General features: G+C 37.1%; 1 protein-coding gene across 1 annotated transcript in view; it reads right to left on the reverse strand.

Moving 5' to 3' along the window:
• Window positions 1-1223: 1223 nt before the first annotated feature.
• The window catches only part of LOC107040080 (apoptosis-stimulating of p53 protein 2), a 53112-nt gene continuing 34407 nt past the window's right edge, over window positions 1224-19928 (reverse strand). The window contains exons 5-11 of the mRNA XM_015260011.2: window positions 11417-11607; window positions 10573-11086; window positions 7900-9028; window positions 4749-5471; window positions 3247-3413; window positions 2879-3078; window positions 1224-2212 (exon numbers count right to left, since the gene is read on the reverse strand). Coding sequence (XP_015115497.1) covers window positions 2177-2212; window positions 2879-3078; window positions 3247-3413; window positions 4749-5471; window positions 7900-9028; window positions 10573-11086; window positions 11417-11607 — 2960 coding nt within the window. The 3' untranslated portion in view covers window positions 1224-2176. The remainder of the gene's footprint in view (window positions 2213-2878; window positions 3079-3246; window positions 3414-4748; window positions 5472-7899; window positions 9029-10572; window positions 11087-11416; window positions 11608-19928) is intronic.

The following is a 19928-nucleotide window of genomic DNA, read 5'->3' on the forward strand; positions in this document are numbered from 1 at the left end:
TATGGAGAGTGGTTTTGAACTGTGTTGTCCCATTCGTCCTGGGGGCTCACGCAGGCACATGCGCCCGACTGAACTTCCACCCTGCGCGAGAAAATCAACAAGTTTGTTGCGCCAATATGTGCATGCGCCGGTGATGTCCCAGTTGATGCCCCTGTTCCGGTTTCTGACATCCGGTAGAGTGATTTTTTAATGGATCGAATTTCAAATTCACCGAGGAAGGGCAAACAAATCATCTTAATGCAAAGGACATTTCCTATTTTGCCAGGAATAGGGGCAATGCAGCAGCAAAAATTGAATTGGTGAAATTAATTGGTGAATTAATTTAAATTTCTGAAGCGGGCGTTTGCTAATGAAAATGAAAATTAGCAAATCAATAAACATTTTATTTAATAATTCGCTGATAATTCCCGGAATTTGGTAAAGGAAAATTCATAATTTTATCTGAAATTCCGTGGGAACTGTAAATTTAAGTTTGATTATTCTGGGAAATTGCTGAAAAATCCGGAAAATTCAGGGAAATCTCTCCTTGAATTCCAGATTCCCCTGAATTTTGAAGGAATTCTCCTGAAAGTTCAGAATTTAGCAGTAAATATTCATTTTCACTTGAAAATTCATGTAAATTGTGAAATTTCCCACTTCCGGCCGTTAAAAAATTGGGGCTCCACCTGAATTTTCAGCGAAATTTGAAATTCCATTGACTTTTTCCCCTTGAATTGAATTCAAGGCCTTTTTCCAGTAAATTCAGATAAATTTTTTAACACTGCTACTGTTCCTCACATTAATTTATGAATAATGGAAACTAAAATCAAGTTCTGGATAAATCTTCTGGATAAATTGCTGGAATTCCAAGAATTTTAAAGGAATTCCCTAAAAATTCAAGGAAATTTAGCAGTGAGTAGTCATTTTCACTTGAAAATTCATGTAAATTATGGAATTTTCGTTTTCCTGCCGCTGAAAAATTGCGACGTTACAATTCCATTGACTTTTCCCCTTAAATCGAATTCAGGGTCAAATTATTTCAACAGTGTGACTCTTTCCTCCCATTAAATTATGAATAATGCAGTAGAAATTATTACAACAATTTGTAATCGTAATTTTTGTTTTGGTTGATTGTCCAGATGAAATAAATTGCCCTCATGAAGAGTACCATCTTTTTTAGGTAAAGGAGAAAATATCAAGTAAATAACTGGAGTTAAACCCAAGATCAATAAATAGACAAAATCTATCAAAAAAACAATTTATTATTTTCAATATACCGTGCAATCTTACATAAAGTCATTATTACGTTTAAAGGCACACATTTTTTAATATTCTTGGGACAATTCATATCCATTCAATAATAATTCCTTCGACATTTTTTGGCGAGGCAGCGCTCTGTGCACATTCTCGAAACCTAACAGCTACATTAAAAATGAAAGTGGCATAAAACGCCGTTTGATCGAGCCTCATATTGTTTTTTATCCTTCATTAATTAAAAACAGTCGGTTTGATCGATCGTTAGAATTTCATCTATCTCTATCATTTGCTCTATCCCTTCTTGAATGCTGATAAAACCATTGACGATCGATCTGACTAAAATTAAAACTTGAAATTTTACAATATTTATAATATCTATTGGCAAGCTTGGAAAACAGATTCATGAGAATTGAATATTTTCCAAATCCGAATAACTCTCTGCACTTGATCTCCATCGGATTGAGAAAAATTCGAGATTAACAAAAAAAATATATATATATATAATTGAGGATTAAAAATTATTAAAAAATAATAACAATTTGAATTCATCTAAACATAAACCATTTAGGTGAAACAAATTGAGCGATTGTCTAAAAAGATCAATTTCTTCACATAATTTCATTTTTCAATAAACATTTAAGTACCGCAGAGGTGATAAATGCGTATCAATAAATTTGATCGGTCGATTGAAAGAAGATTAAAATAGAGAATACATTTTCATCTAAAAAAAAATGACATTGCAGGATTTTGACTTCGGCTTTAACGCACGATTTAAATAATATAATATTTCTGTAACATTAAAAATACCCTATTACGAATACCTAATAAGATAAAGCTGCAAATTGAATACTGTGGTGATAAAAGTTCTCATTTTCATTTTAATTTCTTTCTTCTTTGTTTATTATGAAAAAAGAACAATCTCTTGCAGATATGTCAGCTTCTACTCTGTCTTCGATGGTTGTACTCTTGGATACAGCTGAAATAGAAGAATAATAAAGATATTAGATTTTAGGAGGCATTGTTGAAGGGAGATTTATCCCGAGAAAAAAAAAATTTCGTTTTTCAAGAAAAAAATTTCAAACCTTTTTTCAAGAGAAACGAAGAAGTTTTTCCTATAGGGTGAACCTTTCTCAGGGGTAACGAAAGGTCCAATTTTCTTATCAAGGTTGTAAGCATTGTTTGACATTGAAGAATGAGCCAACATTACCCCAACATTGGCCCAGCGTTGGCGGCCAACACTTACCGCCAACATTACCCCAACATTGTGCCAATGTTGACAGACAGCATGGTCTCAATGCACCTAGCCAACATTACGCCAACATTGGCAGCCAACATTACCCCAACATTGCCTCAAGGGTTTCACTTAACATCACCCCAATGTTGGCAGTCAACATTATTCCAACGTTGGCCGCCAACATTGCGCCAATATTACCCCAACGGTAACAATCAACATTGTCTCAACATTGACAGCCAACATTGCCTCAAAATTGGCAGCCAACATTGCCCCAACATTAAAATTTGTTACCTTTCAACCCCAAATGACAACAGATACCTTTCCGCAGGGAATTTAATCAAAAATTTGAAAAATAAACGACCCTCCGTTGCCCCTCAATCGAAATTGCGATGAATAATGTAAATTTACCCCTAACAAATTCCTCGGAACATATCCCTCTCTGTGCCCAAGCTTGCTCCACCACCACTCTCGTTCATTGTCATCTCCCTTTCGCAGAATAACCAGTTGATCGCCATTCTTCATTGACAGCTCGTCATTATGTTGTGCGTCATAATCGAACACTGCAAACACCTGTCCATTATTCATAATGCCCAGCTTTTCCTGAACACCTGTGGGAAAACCACGCGAATATCAATGGAGGTTCAAGGCTGGCAGAGCCACGGGTGTGGAAATGAATAAATCGACTCGATAAATAAATAATTGAATGAATAAATGAATGAATAAATAGAATACACGATTGAAAATGATGAAGGCATAACGTGGATTAGAGTACTCACTGTACAAGTACTCGGAGCATCCATCAAATCCCTCCTCATCCTCTTCGCACTTCTCCGCCGCTGTTTCATGATCGGAGAGTGTTGTTGCGAATATGCATGCTCCATGTTCCACGAGAAATCTCACCATAGCGAGATTATTGCAGCTCGCTGCACAATGCAGAGGTGTCCTGCAAAATTTAAAAAAAAAGGAGGTGAGAATTAGAAGTATCTTCGTAGCGGGTTCAGGCGAGGCTCGAAATAACGCCGGACTAAATTGAGAATTTCCTCACGTGAAGTTCGCATCCAAAATATTTTCTCAATCATAAATTCTTCGGCACATAGACGACACTCAAATCCCCACTCAACCGGGTAAACAATTTTCTTGGCAAAAATTCCGACATTCCTCACCACTGTTTACCGATTCTATTCCTCACATCCTCCTCCCTCTGCATCCCAGAATAAATATCTGATCGTTAAGAGGAGTTATTGTCTTGGGATAATAATGGGTTTTTTTATGTGTTTTAATATTGTTTCAATAATTGGGAAAATATCGAATGAAAATAATTTGAGAAAAAAATTGAGATTCAGCGCCATTCCAATTACATTTTACACAGAATTATTATTTTTTTAAATATTTGTTGTTTGCAAATAAATAAATTAACTTGTTTAAAATTCTGGATATGAGTAAATTTTTTGAGATTCCGAACAAATGAGTCCTATAGTTTATAAATTTTTTTGCAATATTTGAATTATTTAATTTTGAATTATTCAATCTTCCCATTTTCCAACTTTCAAAATTTTTATTTAAAATTTGATTAAAATTACATTTTGCACAGAATTATCATTTTTTTAAACATTGATTGTTTATAAATAACTAAATGCAATTGTTTAAACTTTCGAAAACCTAATTTTTTAAGCATGAAATCGATTCCTGCTAAAATTCTGCATTTCCATAAATTCGTTACAATTCCGAACAAATGATTTTTATACTTGAAAATTGATTGTTTGTAAATTATTCATAAAAAATGCTCGTAATTTTCAAAAATTGCAATTTTTTCATTATTTCATCAATCCTTCTCCAAAATTTTCTAATTTTTCTCAAATAAAAAATTTATTTTCCAACGGTTCAATATCGAACTTCAAATTTAGACCTGCAAACTTTAAATCCCAAAATCACTGTAAAATTTCCTGAAAATTAGGGTCAAATGGGGCTCAAATGAAAGCTCCGCTGTTCGACTAAAAAAGTATAAAAGCATTTCACCGGAGCAAAAAATAGCTAGAGTCCTCGGATTTTCAATCACCCAGATTTGTCAGTCAAATCGCGCAATAAAAATTTGAAAAAAGTGAATATTCAACGTAATTAAAATAAAAACATATTCTCAAAATTAGAAAAAGCATTTCATTGGAGCAAAAAATAGCCAAACTACTTGGATATCCTCAAAAATAATTTTTCCTTTACTCATCAACACTTGATCTTCAATGTAAAATAATACCCTCAACCCCCGAAACATGAAAACACTCACCATCCATCGCTGTCCTGGGCATTGACATCGCACCCGAACTCCACCAGGAACTTGACAATCTCCAGATGTCCCGCACAAATGGCATTGTGCAGTGCAGTGATTCCCTCGTCATTGGCTGAGCTAGGATTGGCAACCTCCTTGGCCGTCTTCTTGACGAGCTCAAGTTCGCCCTCAAGACTGGCATCCAGTAGCAAAGCGAGTGGGTCAAAGGAGACCCGCCTCGACAAATTCGCCTTACCCGTTGTGGATTTCAAATTGCCCTTTTTCCTCCTTATCACCTCACTCCCCTTGCCCTCAGTATCCACTTCGCACTTGACCTCCTTCTTCAGTTTATCCTCAATATTAATGACATTGAGTGCATCAACAATATCCGAATCCTCCAATTTCTCGTTGCAATTGGTGTCCTCAGGGCTGTGATTAATCTGCTTAAGACTTATGTGATCCGTTACATCTGGGGTATTTTGTTGTTGATCAGTTTGCATAAGATCAGCGGGTATTTCAGTCTCTGGGAATAGAAATGCCGGGGGCATCTCAATTCTACGATTTATCGATACGTGAACATTTGATTTGGCATATCGGAGTCGGGGCTGCTCCGACAGGAGGGCCTTCTTCAAGGTCAATGGGCGGGCTTTTATTATCTGGTGACCAGTCACTGGGGCTTCGTTGGGCGAGTCTGGAGGCTCGCTCGTGGGAATCGGTGGCACTTCCTCTTCCTTCTCAGGCCTGAAAGGTTTACAGGATAAACGATTATTCTTTAGCCCCGGGGGCAAGCCGATGAGAGGGGTATTTCGGCATATGAGGGGCTTAAAATGCTAAAAATAGCCCGGTGTCCTGATTTTTTTTTGCTACACAAGTTTTTTATAGTCAAATTCATTTTTGTTTAAATGGAAAATTTCAGTATTCATGTGAAATGGACAAAAATTGAATTAAAAAAATTTTACATTTTTTATTTGTTTCAGATATCAAAAAACATTGAAAAAAAAAATTGGCGACTCGGAGAGCAAAATTAAAAGAAATGATTCGCAATTGTTATTTTAGAGATTTTTAAAAATTTTGTTAAGTAAATTTTTATTGTTCGTTCGCCCCGCAGACACTTCAGAAAAATAAAATGTTGAAAATAGTTCAGTATCCTAAATTTTTTTGCAAAATAATAATTCCGAGTGACTTTTTTTTTAATTCGATCCCTAAACAGTCAATTTCATTTCTGTTTAAATGAAAAATTGCACTATTCATGGAAAATACCCAGTAATTATATTCTCAAAACATTTATAATATTTTTCATTTGTTCAAGACAGCAAAAAACGTTGAAGAATTAAAAAACCCATATGATTATTTAAACAAAAACGAAATTGACGACTTAGAGATCGAAATAAAAAAATTAAATCGCAATTATTTTCCAGAATTTTGTTTAATTTAAAAAATCCAACTAATTAATTAATCTTTAATGACAAAATCTCTAGCTGAAACACTGAGTCCACTAGACTGTTATTAACATTTAAAACATTTGGGGGCAAACGAACAATAAATAATAATTTTTTTACACTAATTCTCCGCTTTTACGCAAGTATAATTGAGTCATATAATCCTCAACATGTGAGACATCTCCATGTCACTCTCAATAGCTCCCCTTAATTTTTTTTCGGAGTGAAAGACCATGCGACATTTTGACTTTGAACTTTCACTCAATTTGGAGTTGAACTGATCTATTCCATTGAATTGATCTATCACTTCGTTGAAATATTTTTATCCAGCTCATCCAATCCGCTGATATTCCGCTGCCATAAAAAATATTATTGTACCGGTTTATACGGGCGCGGGTTTTATCCGATATTTTTTAATGAAAAAAAGAGTTTCCTACGCTTTTATTTACGATGAAAGCACGACTCTCCGTTTGATGCGTCTGTTTCAACAGTACCACAATCACTGACCCTACAAAACACACTGTTTTCTCCCTGCCACTAACTTTGTTCTATTTCTGTATCTATTATTCGCGACACCAGAGATTCACCAGCCAAATCGATCGTGTACTAATTAACATTTATAATTAAACTGGTGATAGATTCACACATCACGTACGGTAAAAACGGTGAATGAGTGACCAGAGAGAGTCTCCAATTTAAATTGGAAAATGCAATGTTCAATGAATGAGAATGCAGTCTCTCCCTATCGTCATTATTCCGCAAGATTTGGAAATCTTCTGTTCTGTTACGCTTCACTGTTCCACTGGATCAATGACTCGACCAAAATAAATTAATCGCTTTCAAGTGCAATGAAGAATTCACGTTCGCCTCATGGCGACCACTGCTCACTCCGCATGCTCACATCCCATGTTCAGAGAAGAGAATGACACGACTCAAGAAATGCGATACGGGACAACATAATCATTACGTATTGACCTCGCACTTGCCTTGAATATTCACTCCGGAGTATCATTTCTCTGTAACTCAATACCGGGACGAGAGGTTCACCAGTAATCAATTAAGGAAACTTCCGTCATAGCGTGATTCAGTGGTAGATATATATTTATAGGAGATGACGATTTATTTTAAATTGAATTCAACATCGGCCCAATGTTGGTAGCGAACATTACCTCAGCGCTGGTAGCTGATACTGCCTTAATGCTGGCAGCCAACATTATTCCAACATTGGGAGGTGACATTGCCTCAATGTTGACAGTCAGCATTGCCTTAATGTTGGTAGCCAACATTGTCCCAACATTACGCCAACATTACCTCAATGTTGGCCGCCAACATTGCCCCGACATTGGCAGCTAACGTCGGCCCAACGTTGGCAGTCAACATTGTCCCAACATTACGCCGGCATTACTCCAACATTACTTCAATGCTGGCAGCCAACATTGTCCCAACGTAAAATTTTTTTACCTTTCCCTGAATATTGGTTTCAAAATGAGATTATTCAACAACAGATGATGCAATAAATCTCATGATCGAACTCTATCAAGATTTAATTGAAAATAAAATTTTAGATCACAATTGGATTCATCAAAGCAATTAATTTTTCAGTTATTATCGAAAAACAATTTCTTAAAAGCACACGCACACACATCCATCCAGACATGGTCTGGACGACATGGACATGGTCCAAAAAATAAAAAATTTCGGTTTCACAAGCAAAAAAATGAAAAACTCACCTGGCGACTGTGGTTTTCGCATCTCCCGCAGTCTCTCCCCCGCCATCCCCCTTATCCTGGTTGTTCAGCCTCGGTGGTGGATTCGGTTTGACAGGTTTCGGCGGCAACGCCGGCTTCATCTTGTCCTCCTTACCCTCCCCAAAGTTCCCCTTTCTCTCCCCCTCGAACCCCTTGCCCCCCTCCCCCTTAACCGGCGGCTCGAGCTTAACCCCGTGATCGTGTTTACCCTGATTGCCCTCATACTTCTGTCCCAAACTGTCCACCTTATCTCCCTTCACCATTCCCAATCCCGTATGATCATGCTTGCCATACTGATGCGTCCCCGCCAATCCTCCATGCTCAAACTTGTGATTCGCCTCCAATTTGGTGGGCACCTCGAATCTCTGATTATCGTGTTTTACCTCGAACTTATCGCCCTTCACCCTCTCGTTCTGACAGTCTGTATTTTGTATCTGATTGTAACTACCCGCAGCGTAACCCGGATAATTGGCATTAATTGAGTTCTGTGGCTGTGAGAAATTTGAATTTTTGTATCCCTGATTGATTTGATTGAATTGTCCCTGGTAGCCCTGGTGCCTCGGGGGATAGTTGTCGTTTGTCGTTGCGCCAGACTGCTGTTGGCCCTGGGGACTCGAGTTTTGCTGGTTGGAACGGTCGCTGTAGCCCTGGGGGCCCGAGTGACCCCTGCCTATTAAACTCAGTGTCTGGGGCATCACTGGATTGATTTTTATCGATGATGTCTGATAAATTGGCGATTTCACTGGAAAACTCGGGGCTACGGAGGAGACGGGCTTCTGGTGGCTCTGGAGGTTTCGATGATTGTGGGCTTGTGTCATGGACTGTCGGGTGTCTGGGGGGGCCTGGCTCGACGGGGAATTTGTTGTACTCTGTTGGGACTTTTGGGGAACGCTGGAGGGGGTCTGGTGCCTCGTCAACTGGGGCTGAGACTCTTGGAGGAAGTTCGAGGGGGTCGAGGTTGGGGCTGCATTGTTGTTATTGTTGTTGTTGTTGTTATTGTTGTTGTTGGAAGAGTTTATGAGGAAGTTGGAGGTGGGGTACTGGGGACTGTTTTGCTGCGGCTGCTGTGGAGACTGCGGCGGCTGGCTTGGTCCTAGCAGTTGCGATTGACCTGGTAATAGAGAATTCCAGGGTTTTATCGTAACTCAATTGCGGTGGAAGCTGCGAGCATTCCAGGATGATATTTATTCGTTCCCATAATTCGGCCAAGTGGTTATACTGTTGTGGAATACTTCAAATGAATAAATGCCCTCTTCCCTCTTTTAGGGGTATGTTGTGCTGCAGTTCGGATTGAACAGCTGATTTGTGTCAAACTAATAAAACTGCGCCATTTATTTTTAATTGAAGAATTTGTGTTCTTATTACAGTATTTATTGGTTTAGAACGACTTCTTCGAATGAAATATTTCAAGTCGACAGTTTATTGATTAATTAATCGATAATCGTAATTAATTGATCATCCTCAGAGTCGATAAAACATTGAATTGAAATAAAATAAAAATTGAAATAATGAATAAGATAATAGACCGAGGGATGAACGTAGTTCCCTCATTAAATTTTTATTTGTCACGTTCGACGGATTCAAAATAACAATGAGACGTGAATACTTTAGCTATCAATGAGAAAGTTTCTAGTTGTCGATGGCGATAATTGATGAATAAATAATCACGTTATTCGAGTGAAAATGGAATCGTTGGTCTATATGTGATAAGGGTCATTGATTTTTCAGTGATGACGAGGACGGGGTATAAATGACTCGAGGTGTTCCAGTTTTTAAGACAAGTTGGATGGTGGAGGGATGAGTATTCTTGTCATCCACCCAGAAAGATAATTCAGTTGAGGAGAATGAATGGGTTTACGCGTAACTGTTTGGAACGATTGTTCATCGAATATGTCGATAACAACTGCAGAAAAATTTATCATCGGCAAAAAAAAGTCTTGTGACTTTTACCCTGAATGAATTGGACGGCCATGAATTGAAGAAACTCGTGGTTCTAGAAGGCATGGTTCTAGAAATGGGGTACATCGTTTTAGGGAAAAAGAAGGGAGAAATTGCTGTGGTCACAATGTATTTATGGTCAATATATTTTTGGTAATGAATTGGCCATTTGTTTGTGAATGGAATTTTTGTGATGATGTATTTTAAATTGAATTTAATGATTTATTTAATTCAACATTGCCCTAACATTGCAACAATGCTGGCGGGTAACATTGGTCGCCAATATTGTGCCAACATTACCCCAACGGTGGCAGCCAACATTATCCCAACGTTGGCTACCGATATAGAGCCAGCATTGGGGTAACATTCGCTACCGACGTTGGCCCGACGTCGGTAGCCGACATTGTCCCAATGTCGGCAGCCGACATCACCCCGACATTGTCTCAATGTTGGCAGCCGACATTGTACCAACATTGTCTCAATGTTGGCAGCCGACATTGTACCAACATGGTCTCAATGTTGGCAGTCAACCTTTTCCCAACGTTGGCTGCCGACATTCCGCCAACATTAAAGTAACGAGCTATCGACGTTGGCCGGCGTCGGCAGCCAACATTGCCCCAACGTTCATATTTTAACCTTTCCCTAACTATTGATTTCAAAATAATCTTTTCCAAACAATTCTTAAACTCCTTTGCCACTCAATTATTCTCAAATTACCTTGAATATGTGATTGAGACTGGCTGTGTGCAATTTGATGTCCCAACTGCTGCAACGTCGATCTCTGTCCAATCTGCGATGCACTCTGACTATGCTGTATATTATTCTTATTAACATCGTCCTCAATGGGCTTGAGATTTACCGTGAATTTAGTATTGTACGGTAGTGTCTGGTATTTCGGATCATTTTTGTTCAAATTGAAGTCACTGTCATTTGGTATGTGACTGTATGGCTCAATAGCAGCGACATTACCCGCTGGACGTAGTTTTGGGGCACTCGTAAAGTCCTGCTGCTTAGTTGTCGGCTCAAATCCAGGGGTATTTGTTGTTCCAGACTGGCGATTGTTCAACTGCTGACTGAGTAGACGCTGATTCAGCGCTCGTTTACGCTGTAATCTTCCCTGCAGCTGGGCTATCCTTGCGTCAATCGATGCCATTTCCGCTTGTCGTTGTGCCAGCACAAGCCGTTGTTGGGATACCACCTGGTTCTGCTGCTCATTCATTTTATTTCGGTACTGCAAATTGGGAAATTCATTGTTTCAGATTTATTCAGAAAAATTATTTTATTTTATGTTGTTTGATTGAATTATATTTCTTTTTCGATCAATTGGGGTGGATTTATAAGGGACATCGAAACTATTTTTTAAGCCATCATTCAATGAATTCAGAACTTTTTTCAGCTTTTGTGGGATAACCTATTCTTTAAAAAAATAATGTATGAATTAAATTTCAATTAATGTCGATGGATAAGACTCAATAATTATTCGATTTTTTTAAAATTGAATTTGAACGATTTTCAGCGAATAATTGATGAAAAAAAAGAAAGAAGTGACTAAAAAAATTACCATCAGCTCCCTGCGTAATTTTTCAAGTTCAGCACTAGCTGCCGATGGTACTTGTCCACCACCACCATTAGCATTGTGTCGGCCGCGTAGCTCCTCGAGCTGTCGCGTCAGCTCTTCAACCTTAGCCACGGCCAGCGAGAGTTCCTTCTCCTTTTCATTGAATAGGGCCCTTATACAGTCCAGGTCTGAAGCTGAAAAATAAAAAAAAATACACCATGATGATGAATTAGTGTGTCGTGTGGTGAAGGATGAAAAGAGTATGGGAGGGAGGTGAAAAAAATCTCTTAGAACAAAAGCCAAAGTCAAACAATGAAGAGAGGCTCTTGATTCCCGCACAATTTCACTCGAATTGAAGGTTCATTGGGCCTTTCAGTCGCCTTTGACACGGCTACGTGTATCGAGGGGGGAGGTTCAGAGGAGGAATGGGAAAAAAAACAACTTGTCGTACAGTTTTTCCGGTAGAGTGATTCTTTGAGGATAGACGGAGATAACTTCAGTAGATCCTCGTTATCCTCGAGTATTCTCGCCCTCAGAGCTCGGTTGTATCTCACAAAGGGGATGTATATGAATAAATATTTGAGAATAGGCGAATAGATGTTCAATTCATAGAAAAAATGATGGGAGGGAAAATGGTGCTTGGACTCATGGAAATGGGATATTTTATTCTACTGAATGGGGGAGTTGTGGGCAACCACAGCGGAAATTTAATGCGAATCTCTTTAAGGATATCTAGGTAGTTTAGCTTTTTTTCAGGGAAAGGCTTTTCTACTTTTGTAGTCGAACATCGGAGCTTTTATTTGAGCCCCATTTGACCCCAGTTTCCGGACATTTTACAATGATTTTATTATTTAAATTTGAATCTCGATATTGAATCGTTAGAAAACATTTTAAAAGTCTGAAATAAAATTAAAAAGCTTACGTTTGGAGAAAAATTGTTGAAATAATTTTAAAATTGCAGTTTTTGAAAATTACGAGCATTTTCTGTAAATTTATAAACAATCAATTTTTAACAATGAAAATGATTTGTTCAGAATCGTAATAATTTGTATTATCTCATATTCATTTATTTATTAGTTGTTTATTGTTTACTACTTATTATTTATTCATTTAATATTTATATTGTTTATAAATTGTTTTGAATATTATAATTTTTATCAAATTCTTCTCACGCAATTTAATCACTTGATTTTTCAGGTCAATTATTCCGTGAAAATTCATAAAAATCAGGAAATGTTCATGTTCCACTGAAAATTCAATCAAGTTGTAAAATTTCATAACCATTTTTCCCGTTAATCCCATTCAACGTCCCTCCCATGAAAATTCCTATCATATCGTCCACGAAATTTCAAAAAATTTGGAAGCAGTGGGTGCTGAGAAATATAATAATTTTTGAGTGCAATAATGAACGAGGAAAATAAATACTGTCAATGTCCCAGTTAATCAGGGAAAAATAGTAATACTTTTTTCTTAATTCGGCGAGTCAACGCGAAATGTAATTTCCCTTTGTCCCCACTGGGAGAGCCTAAAAAATCCCTCACATGTGAAGCATAATAGTACACACCCGGTGATACCTTTAGTGGATAAGTTTACGAGCCATTAAAGTGTCAGGGCAAGCGGAAAACGATGAGAGATCGTTAACCCAGCCTCTGCTCGTCACCGCCGATTACCGTGAAAGAAAAGAAATACTCTCTGCGGGCGATCTCCCCCTCGCCCCTCCCGCAATTCCTCTCTCATCACGGTTACTGTTTTCTCCGCTCTGACGGATGGAAACGTGGGACGTACATGCGGATATGAGAACTGGGAATAGAACTATACGGGACTCTTGGGGCAGTAAAAGGACATTTCACGTGAGCAACTTTACTATTATTGAGTCTTAATTATGGATAAGAGCTTGATTGATACGACGAGTCGCTGATTTTGCGGGGAATCGATGTATCACGATTCCCCATACATTTATTTATTTCTTTATTTTTTAATAAAATATTACCTCACAGGGGGAATACATAAATTTTTTTCTGTGAGGATATTCAAGTACTTTTTACAGTTTGGTAGTGATCGTTTTCAACCATCCCATTTGTCACATTAAATTATTATTAATAATTATTAATATTATTATTATTATTGATTATTAATTGGTTAATAATATAAAATATAATTTATAAATAATGTAAATATTGAATAAATGAATGAATAGTAAATAATATAAATTATTTTCTAATTATTTCATCATTCTTTTTCCAAAAATAAATTTTCAATTTTTTTTCATTTGTCAGTGCAGCATTTATTGATTTTCAGATCACTCGAATGGAAAATCAATGGAATATTTCATTCTCCAATGAAAAGATTTCCTGAAATTTCAGGGAAAACGTTTAATTTTTAAAATTTTGCACAAAAATTTTTTTTTTCTAGGATTAAAAAAATTTGTTTTTATTCGTCAGTGCAGCATGACATTTCCACGATCGGATGAGGAAAAAAATTTACAGCATTTAAACAGTGACGCGCTATTCTCGTACATAATCACATCTGAAGTGGTGATGACGCGCTGAATTATGCGAGACTTCCTTCTCCAATTTTTTCTCCCCTTTCATTTTTTTTTATTATTATTTGAATAGAACCTCTCTGCGTACATATGAATGCATTATCGCATTGGCATAACTGCCGAGAGGGATGGACATGCAGCTGACGGAGGGCGGGGTGAGGGAGGGAGGGAGTTTGCAACTTTTTAAACGCTGAGAATCACAAGTAAAGGCGAAAGGTGGTGGAGTAAGAGGTGCAGATGCAACACGGGATTTTCCAACGTGACCCACTTCCATGGAATAATTCATGTCGTCGTGGGAGGAGAGGGTGGATGGAGGGGGGGTCTTCCCATTGATGCAGCGTTCGCATTTTTACTTATGAAAAAAAAATGGAGGGGGTGAGAATATTCTGGTGTTCATGGTACTTTTCGTAATTCTGGATTCTACCGATTTTTATGCGAATTTCAAATTTACTTGGAATTTATTTTCCAATTCAAATTTCGAAGTCAGTATTTACAGCGAGATGGGCATGTAGGAGGTGAGAGGTAGATCGCTGAATAAAAAAACGAGTTATCAATTGAAAAATTTCTGTCTGAATTTCCATGGGGGCACGTGTTAAATTGCATTTGTTATAATAATTCCTGCGTTTCAACCGTTCTCTTAAGCTTTGTGGGAATTTGCACAGGTTTTTAGAACAGATCAAAGAACGTATTTTTAAAAAATCATCAACGTCTTGACTTAATAACGAGCAAATCTCGGAATCTAGCTGAGGTCTGGCTCTGAAATAAAATGATAAATGCGGAAAAGCCATGTAAGTGCTCAATTATTTTTTATCTCACAAGGAATGAAGCTAAACCCGAGTTTATTCTACTGCCGGAAATAAAATCGTCTGAAAACAGAGAAAAAAAGACGGAAAAATGGAGAGAGTTGTTTAAAGAGAGATTGAACCAAGTGAGGGTTGCATTGGGAATCGATAAAGAGGATTTTCCTGATCGCTGATGGTCGGTTTAGAAAACACTGCGGGGATTTCGTTTAAAAGCGAACGTGAGTACTCGGGGGAAGTCTAAAGTGGTAGTCGAAAAAAAAGGAAACAAGTGGAAGACAGCGGCACAGATAAAATTGGAGGGGCGAAAAACCCCGGGAATCTCGAGTGTTAGCGGAAAATCCACACTGAGATTCGTGCGGTTGCATGCAAAAAAGGCCAGAGTTGGAAATAAACCGTGTATTGGAATCCAGGGGGAAGGAATTATTCATGAACCGGTGGAGGCATGACGGTTCCTATTTATAATAAATATTTTTAATGCATCGTCTCTCCGCAAGAAGGTTTAATTATTTTTAAAAAATTGTTCTGCCGAAAAACTTCTCATGTTTATGAAATTAAATTTTTCTTGTTAAAATTAAAGATTAATAATTAATTTTGAATTAATAATTTTGCGATTAATTATTAAAAAATAATTAATTATTAATCTTTAATTTCCCCAATAAAAAATAATTAATATACTTATTAATTTTCATTTTATTATTATTATTATTATTATTTTAATTTTTATTTTGAATTAATAATAATTTTGAGATTAATTATTAATGTTTAATTTTAAAAATTGCTATTGATTTCCCGTTATTCCCAGCATTTTCTCCCAATTTTCGCGTCATAAAATCGTTATAACGATTTAAAAAAAATTAAAATAATAATAATAATAATAATAAAATAAAAATTAATAAGTATATTAATTATTTTTTATTGGGGAAATTAAAGATTAATAAAAAAATCAAATCGTTATCACTCATTCAGCACAGCCGCCACTGACGCATTTCAGTTACAATGAAAACAAACGCATTGACTGTGATTGTCTCCGGCTGGAGTGGATCCAACGCACAATCGTCAATCGTTGTTGAGTTACAGCACATTGCACCGGGCGATTGCACCCCATCACCATTTGCCCGGTTAGTCTTTTCGGTGAAATCGCAAATACGGTGATTCCACTGGGTTCAAGAGCACTCACATTTTCCAGCATTTTTTTGTAATTTTTTGAAGATGAGTAAATCTGCCATGGGTTGATGGGTTTAGTGCCCGGAGAATAATTGCTTCTGCCATGCAAGGGACTCAATTTTTTTCGACTCGGTGGGTTTTGACATGTGAACTTTGTACACGGTTTTTCAGGTTTTTAAATTGGGGAGGTTATAGTTGACACGGGATATTTTATTGAATTTTGGGGAGGAATAAGTGATTTCCGGGGGAAACTGATTCATGTTTTTCAAACGTTAACTAAGACAGGTATTTTCCGAATTTTCAAATTCTCTAAATTCAGAAATTACTTTTTTTGTCATAATTGTTGATTTTCTTATGTTTGTTCTGTGCGAAATTAATTAGTTCTTATTTGTTGAATTTTTATTTATCATGATCTGTCATAAATTTGAATTTCTTCAATTTTCCTTTGTTTCAGAAAAACGACAGAATTTTATTCTCTTTCATTTCTTCATGTAAAAATTAGAGAAAATTTCACGGCTTCCTAGAAATTCCAAGACAAACGTCTGTTTTTTTTTTAATTGGAAAAAATCTAAAAAATTCTCTGGTTTTCTGACAAATTCAAAAAAAAAACTTTCCTTAAAAATCAATTTAGGGAAGGGTGGGGTAAAATGGACACTCTGGACTTTTTTTTAATTGTTCATAACTCTGAAACAAATTTATCAACTGAGTTCAATTTAGGCTCGTCTCAAAGGTAAAGAATTGTTCTTCGTATTGAAGAAAAAAAATTGAATTTCATCAACATTTCAACCCCTCATCAACATTTAAAAAAAGTTAAAACCGTCTGTTTTACCCCAACCTCCCCTATAACACTTCCCTTATTAAAAAAAAAATACGGATATTGATCTGGTTACTTTGAAAAATGAAAGGTAATTGATCAAATATTAAAAACTATTCATTAATTTTTCACTTATCCTTCACTTTTATCATCGAACTAAAGAGTTTTTCTCATTAATTTTTATTTTGCTTTCCTGAATGTACGAAATGTACAGAATTCCACATTTCCATTTTCCCATTAAATGACGAGTTAATGAATTGTTCATCATCTGAATGAATAAAAACGACTCCCGACAAGTATGTGAGCTGAAATATCAGCACCCAGTCCAGTAAACCACCAACAGAAGATGAACAATGCCAGATTTGTTCAGGGAAACATACCGAGGCGCTCGAAAATGTCAAATTTCCCGAGTGGCCCCCGCACTGTATAAATTTCAACTATCGAATAAACGTCCATTGGTATTTGATACTCTTGAACCATCGAGTCTCATCCCAACTTCCAAGTTGGAGTGGTGCATGCTGAGGAGACGTAAGTGAGGAGGCGGGGAGTGTAGCAATATCGAGCCAATTTCACGTTGCTCTCGAGACTTCACTTGTACACCCCCGCCCCCACCTCCCCTTCCACTCTGTACTCTTACATTGCCTCATTCCTTATGAGATCCCGTAGCCTTTTTATACCACGTCCGGGGACCGAATATGATATCCGTTGAGATAAGTAGAATCACGATATACACCGGGGAAACGGCGGGGTAGTAGTTGTCTCTCCTTGAATCGATAATATGGTAAAAAAGAAAATTTAAGAAAGTAAAAATAATTATTCATCATTAATGAAAATTCTGCGTTATTTTCCCACTTCTAGATTAATTATTATCAATAATACTGATGAAACGTTTTTATTCATTTTACACGGAGAGAAATATTCAAGAAAAATTACGGAACATTTCACGTAATCCGCAAGCGAGAATCGTTTTCAGTGAATTTCTATAGGAATATAAGAGAATAAATCTGAAACGTTCAGTAAATTCGCGTCTGTCACCGAAAAAATACGAAAAAGTCACGTAATTTTTCTGGAAGTTGTAAAATCTAACAGAAACTTCAAGACTTATTATGCCTCAGAATATGAAAATTCTTGGATGTTTGAGAATTTTTACGAAAAGTTCCGGAAAAATTACGGAACGTGTTAAAATCTCTCCCTCACGGTGACTCATGGCTAGCCGTGAGGCGTCGGACGGATGAGTAATTTTTACGGAACAGATCGTAGAATTTACGTGACGATTGACACTTTTTATTGAATTTTACTTCGCTCCCGGATTACGTTTCGAAACGTAATTTTTACGTCTTTTTTCTGGTAATTTTTATTGAATATTTCTCTCCGTGTAATTTTCACTTCGAATTTCTTTCAGATTTTCCTCTTGAAAATTCAAATGATGTTTGTACTTCTTTAATATTCCCTATGCTCTCTCGTATATTTCCCCCCTCCACTTGAAAGAAGTGAAATATTTGCCTTTTGATGGCGGATGAGATAAAATGGAGAAAAAAAATTGAGATAATCTCCCTTTAATCTCTCCGTTTGTCTCAGTCCCTTTTTCCAGATGGCTAATTCGAGCATCAAAAGGTCACTCGGGGTTAAATCCAAGGTGGATTTTGCGTGGTAGACGCTGGTTCCCATAGTCTCATCTTCATTTCCACTCTCTTTCATTTTATCATTATTTTTAAGCCCTCGACATGGATTTACCTCCGTTCCACAACTGCACGCGAATTGCAGCTGTTCCACACTCAGGGTATATCACGTTTAACGAGTCGCAGTGCTGACGAGATGTCGGCGTTTAATACACTTCGGTTTTGTTATTTATGGAGAACAATGCGGGCCTCTTGCATTACCGAAAAATGATGCTCTTGCGTTTGTTATTATTCTATTGTTCCGAGATACTCGGCGAGAAGCGAATTGTGGAGTTTCAGGAAATTTTATTCGTCGTCGTCTTTTTTTAAAAATGTTTTTCGGCGATTCAGGTACAGTTTCAGTTATGAAAATATTATGGATAAGTTCGGGCTAGTTTTGAGGTTTATTAAAAATATAATAAAGTAGAAAGTGTTGAGATAAGAAGTGAATATTTTTACTGTTTCCGATTATCAAGATTTAGGGGGGAAAATAATTCCGAAATTCAAGATTTCCCTGAAAATCCCCTCATGTTCCGATTTTTTGAGCAGCGGAGGGACGAGAACAGCCGAATGTACTTGAATTCTTAATTAATACATCAATACCTAGTGCGCTGTTGAAAATTTTCCCCTGAAATTTCTGGTAATGGTCTTGGAAATTTCGGAGCAGTAACATGTCCATTAAAATTTCAAGGAATTTTGTCGCTGAAAGTTTGTAAGTTCATGGAAAAATCCGTGGAAACTGTAAATTTAAGTTTAATTATTCCGGGAAATTTAATAAAGAATTAGGAAAATTGAGAAACCTCTCTTTGAATTCCAGATTCTTCTGAATTTTCAAGGAGTTCATTAAAAATTCATGTAAATCGCGGAATTTCCGTCTTCCTACCCCTAAGAAATTGACACTTTACGTGAATTTTTAGAGAAACTTAAAATTCCATTGACCTTTTCCCCTTAAATCGAATTCAAGGTCTTTTTCCGGAGAATCCAGCTAAATTTAGTTAACACCAAATTACGTTGAACTTTCAATTAACTGAAAATACAAGAATATATTTACCTGAATTTCCCCGACTTCTCTCAATTTTTGCGGAATAACTGAACTAACAATGAGAGTTTCCACTGATTTTTCGTAACAATTCAACAATTAATTTAACAATTTAATATTGAGAAATTTCCCAAAATTTCTGTGAAACCCCGCATACGAACCTCCAATGGAGCCCTACGGAAATTATTTCCATCAAAGAGAGTGCGATAATTACGAGTAGAAATCATGCAGAAGGGTCTGACCCGATGCGACCTTTAACTCCTGAATCGTCTGAGCGTGGAAAAAGTACCCATGGGAGGGGGGGCGTGGAGAGATGACGTGAGGAGCGAGGCGGGTGAGAGACCCGATGTGCTCACGCTTCGTTTCATGTCAGGAAAGGCGCACCGTGCTGTTCCGGGGTGGCACAGGGAGAGGAGAATAGTTGAACAAGGCACGAGACGGCTGGTCGTTTGCCGGGTCGACATCCATTGGAACAAACGAGCCGACCCCCCCCCC

The sequence above is a fragment of the Diachasma alloeum genome, unplaced genomic scaffold (genome assembly GCF_001412515.2).
Source record: "Diachasma alloeum isolate Michigan unplaced genomic scaffold, Dall2.0 Dall_scaffold_00315, whole genome shotgun sequence".
NCBI classification, from domain to species: domain Eukaryota; kingdom Metazoa; phylum Arthropoda; class Insecta; order Hymenoptera; family Braconidae; genus Diachasma; species Diachasma alloeum.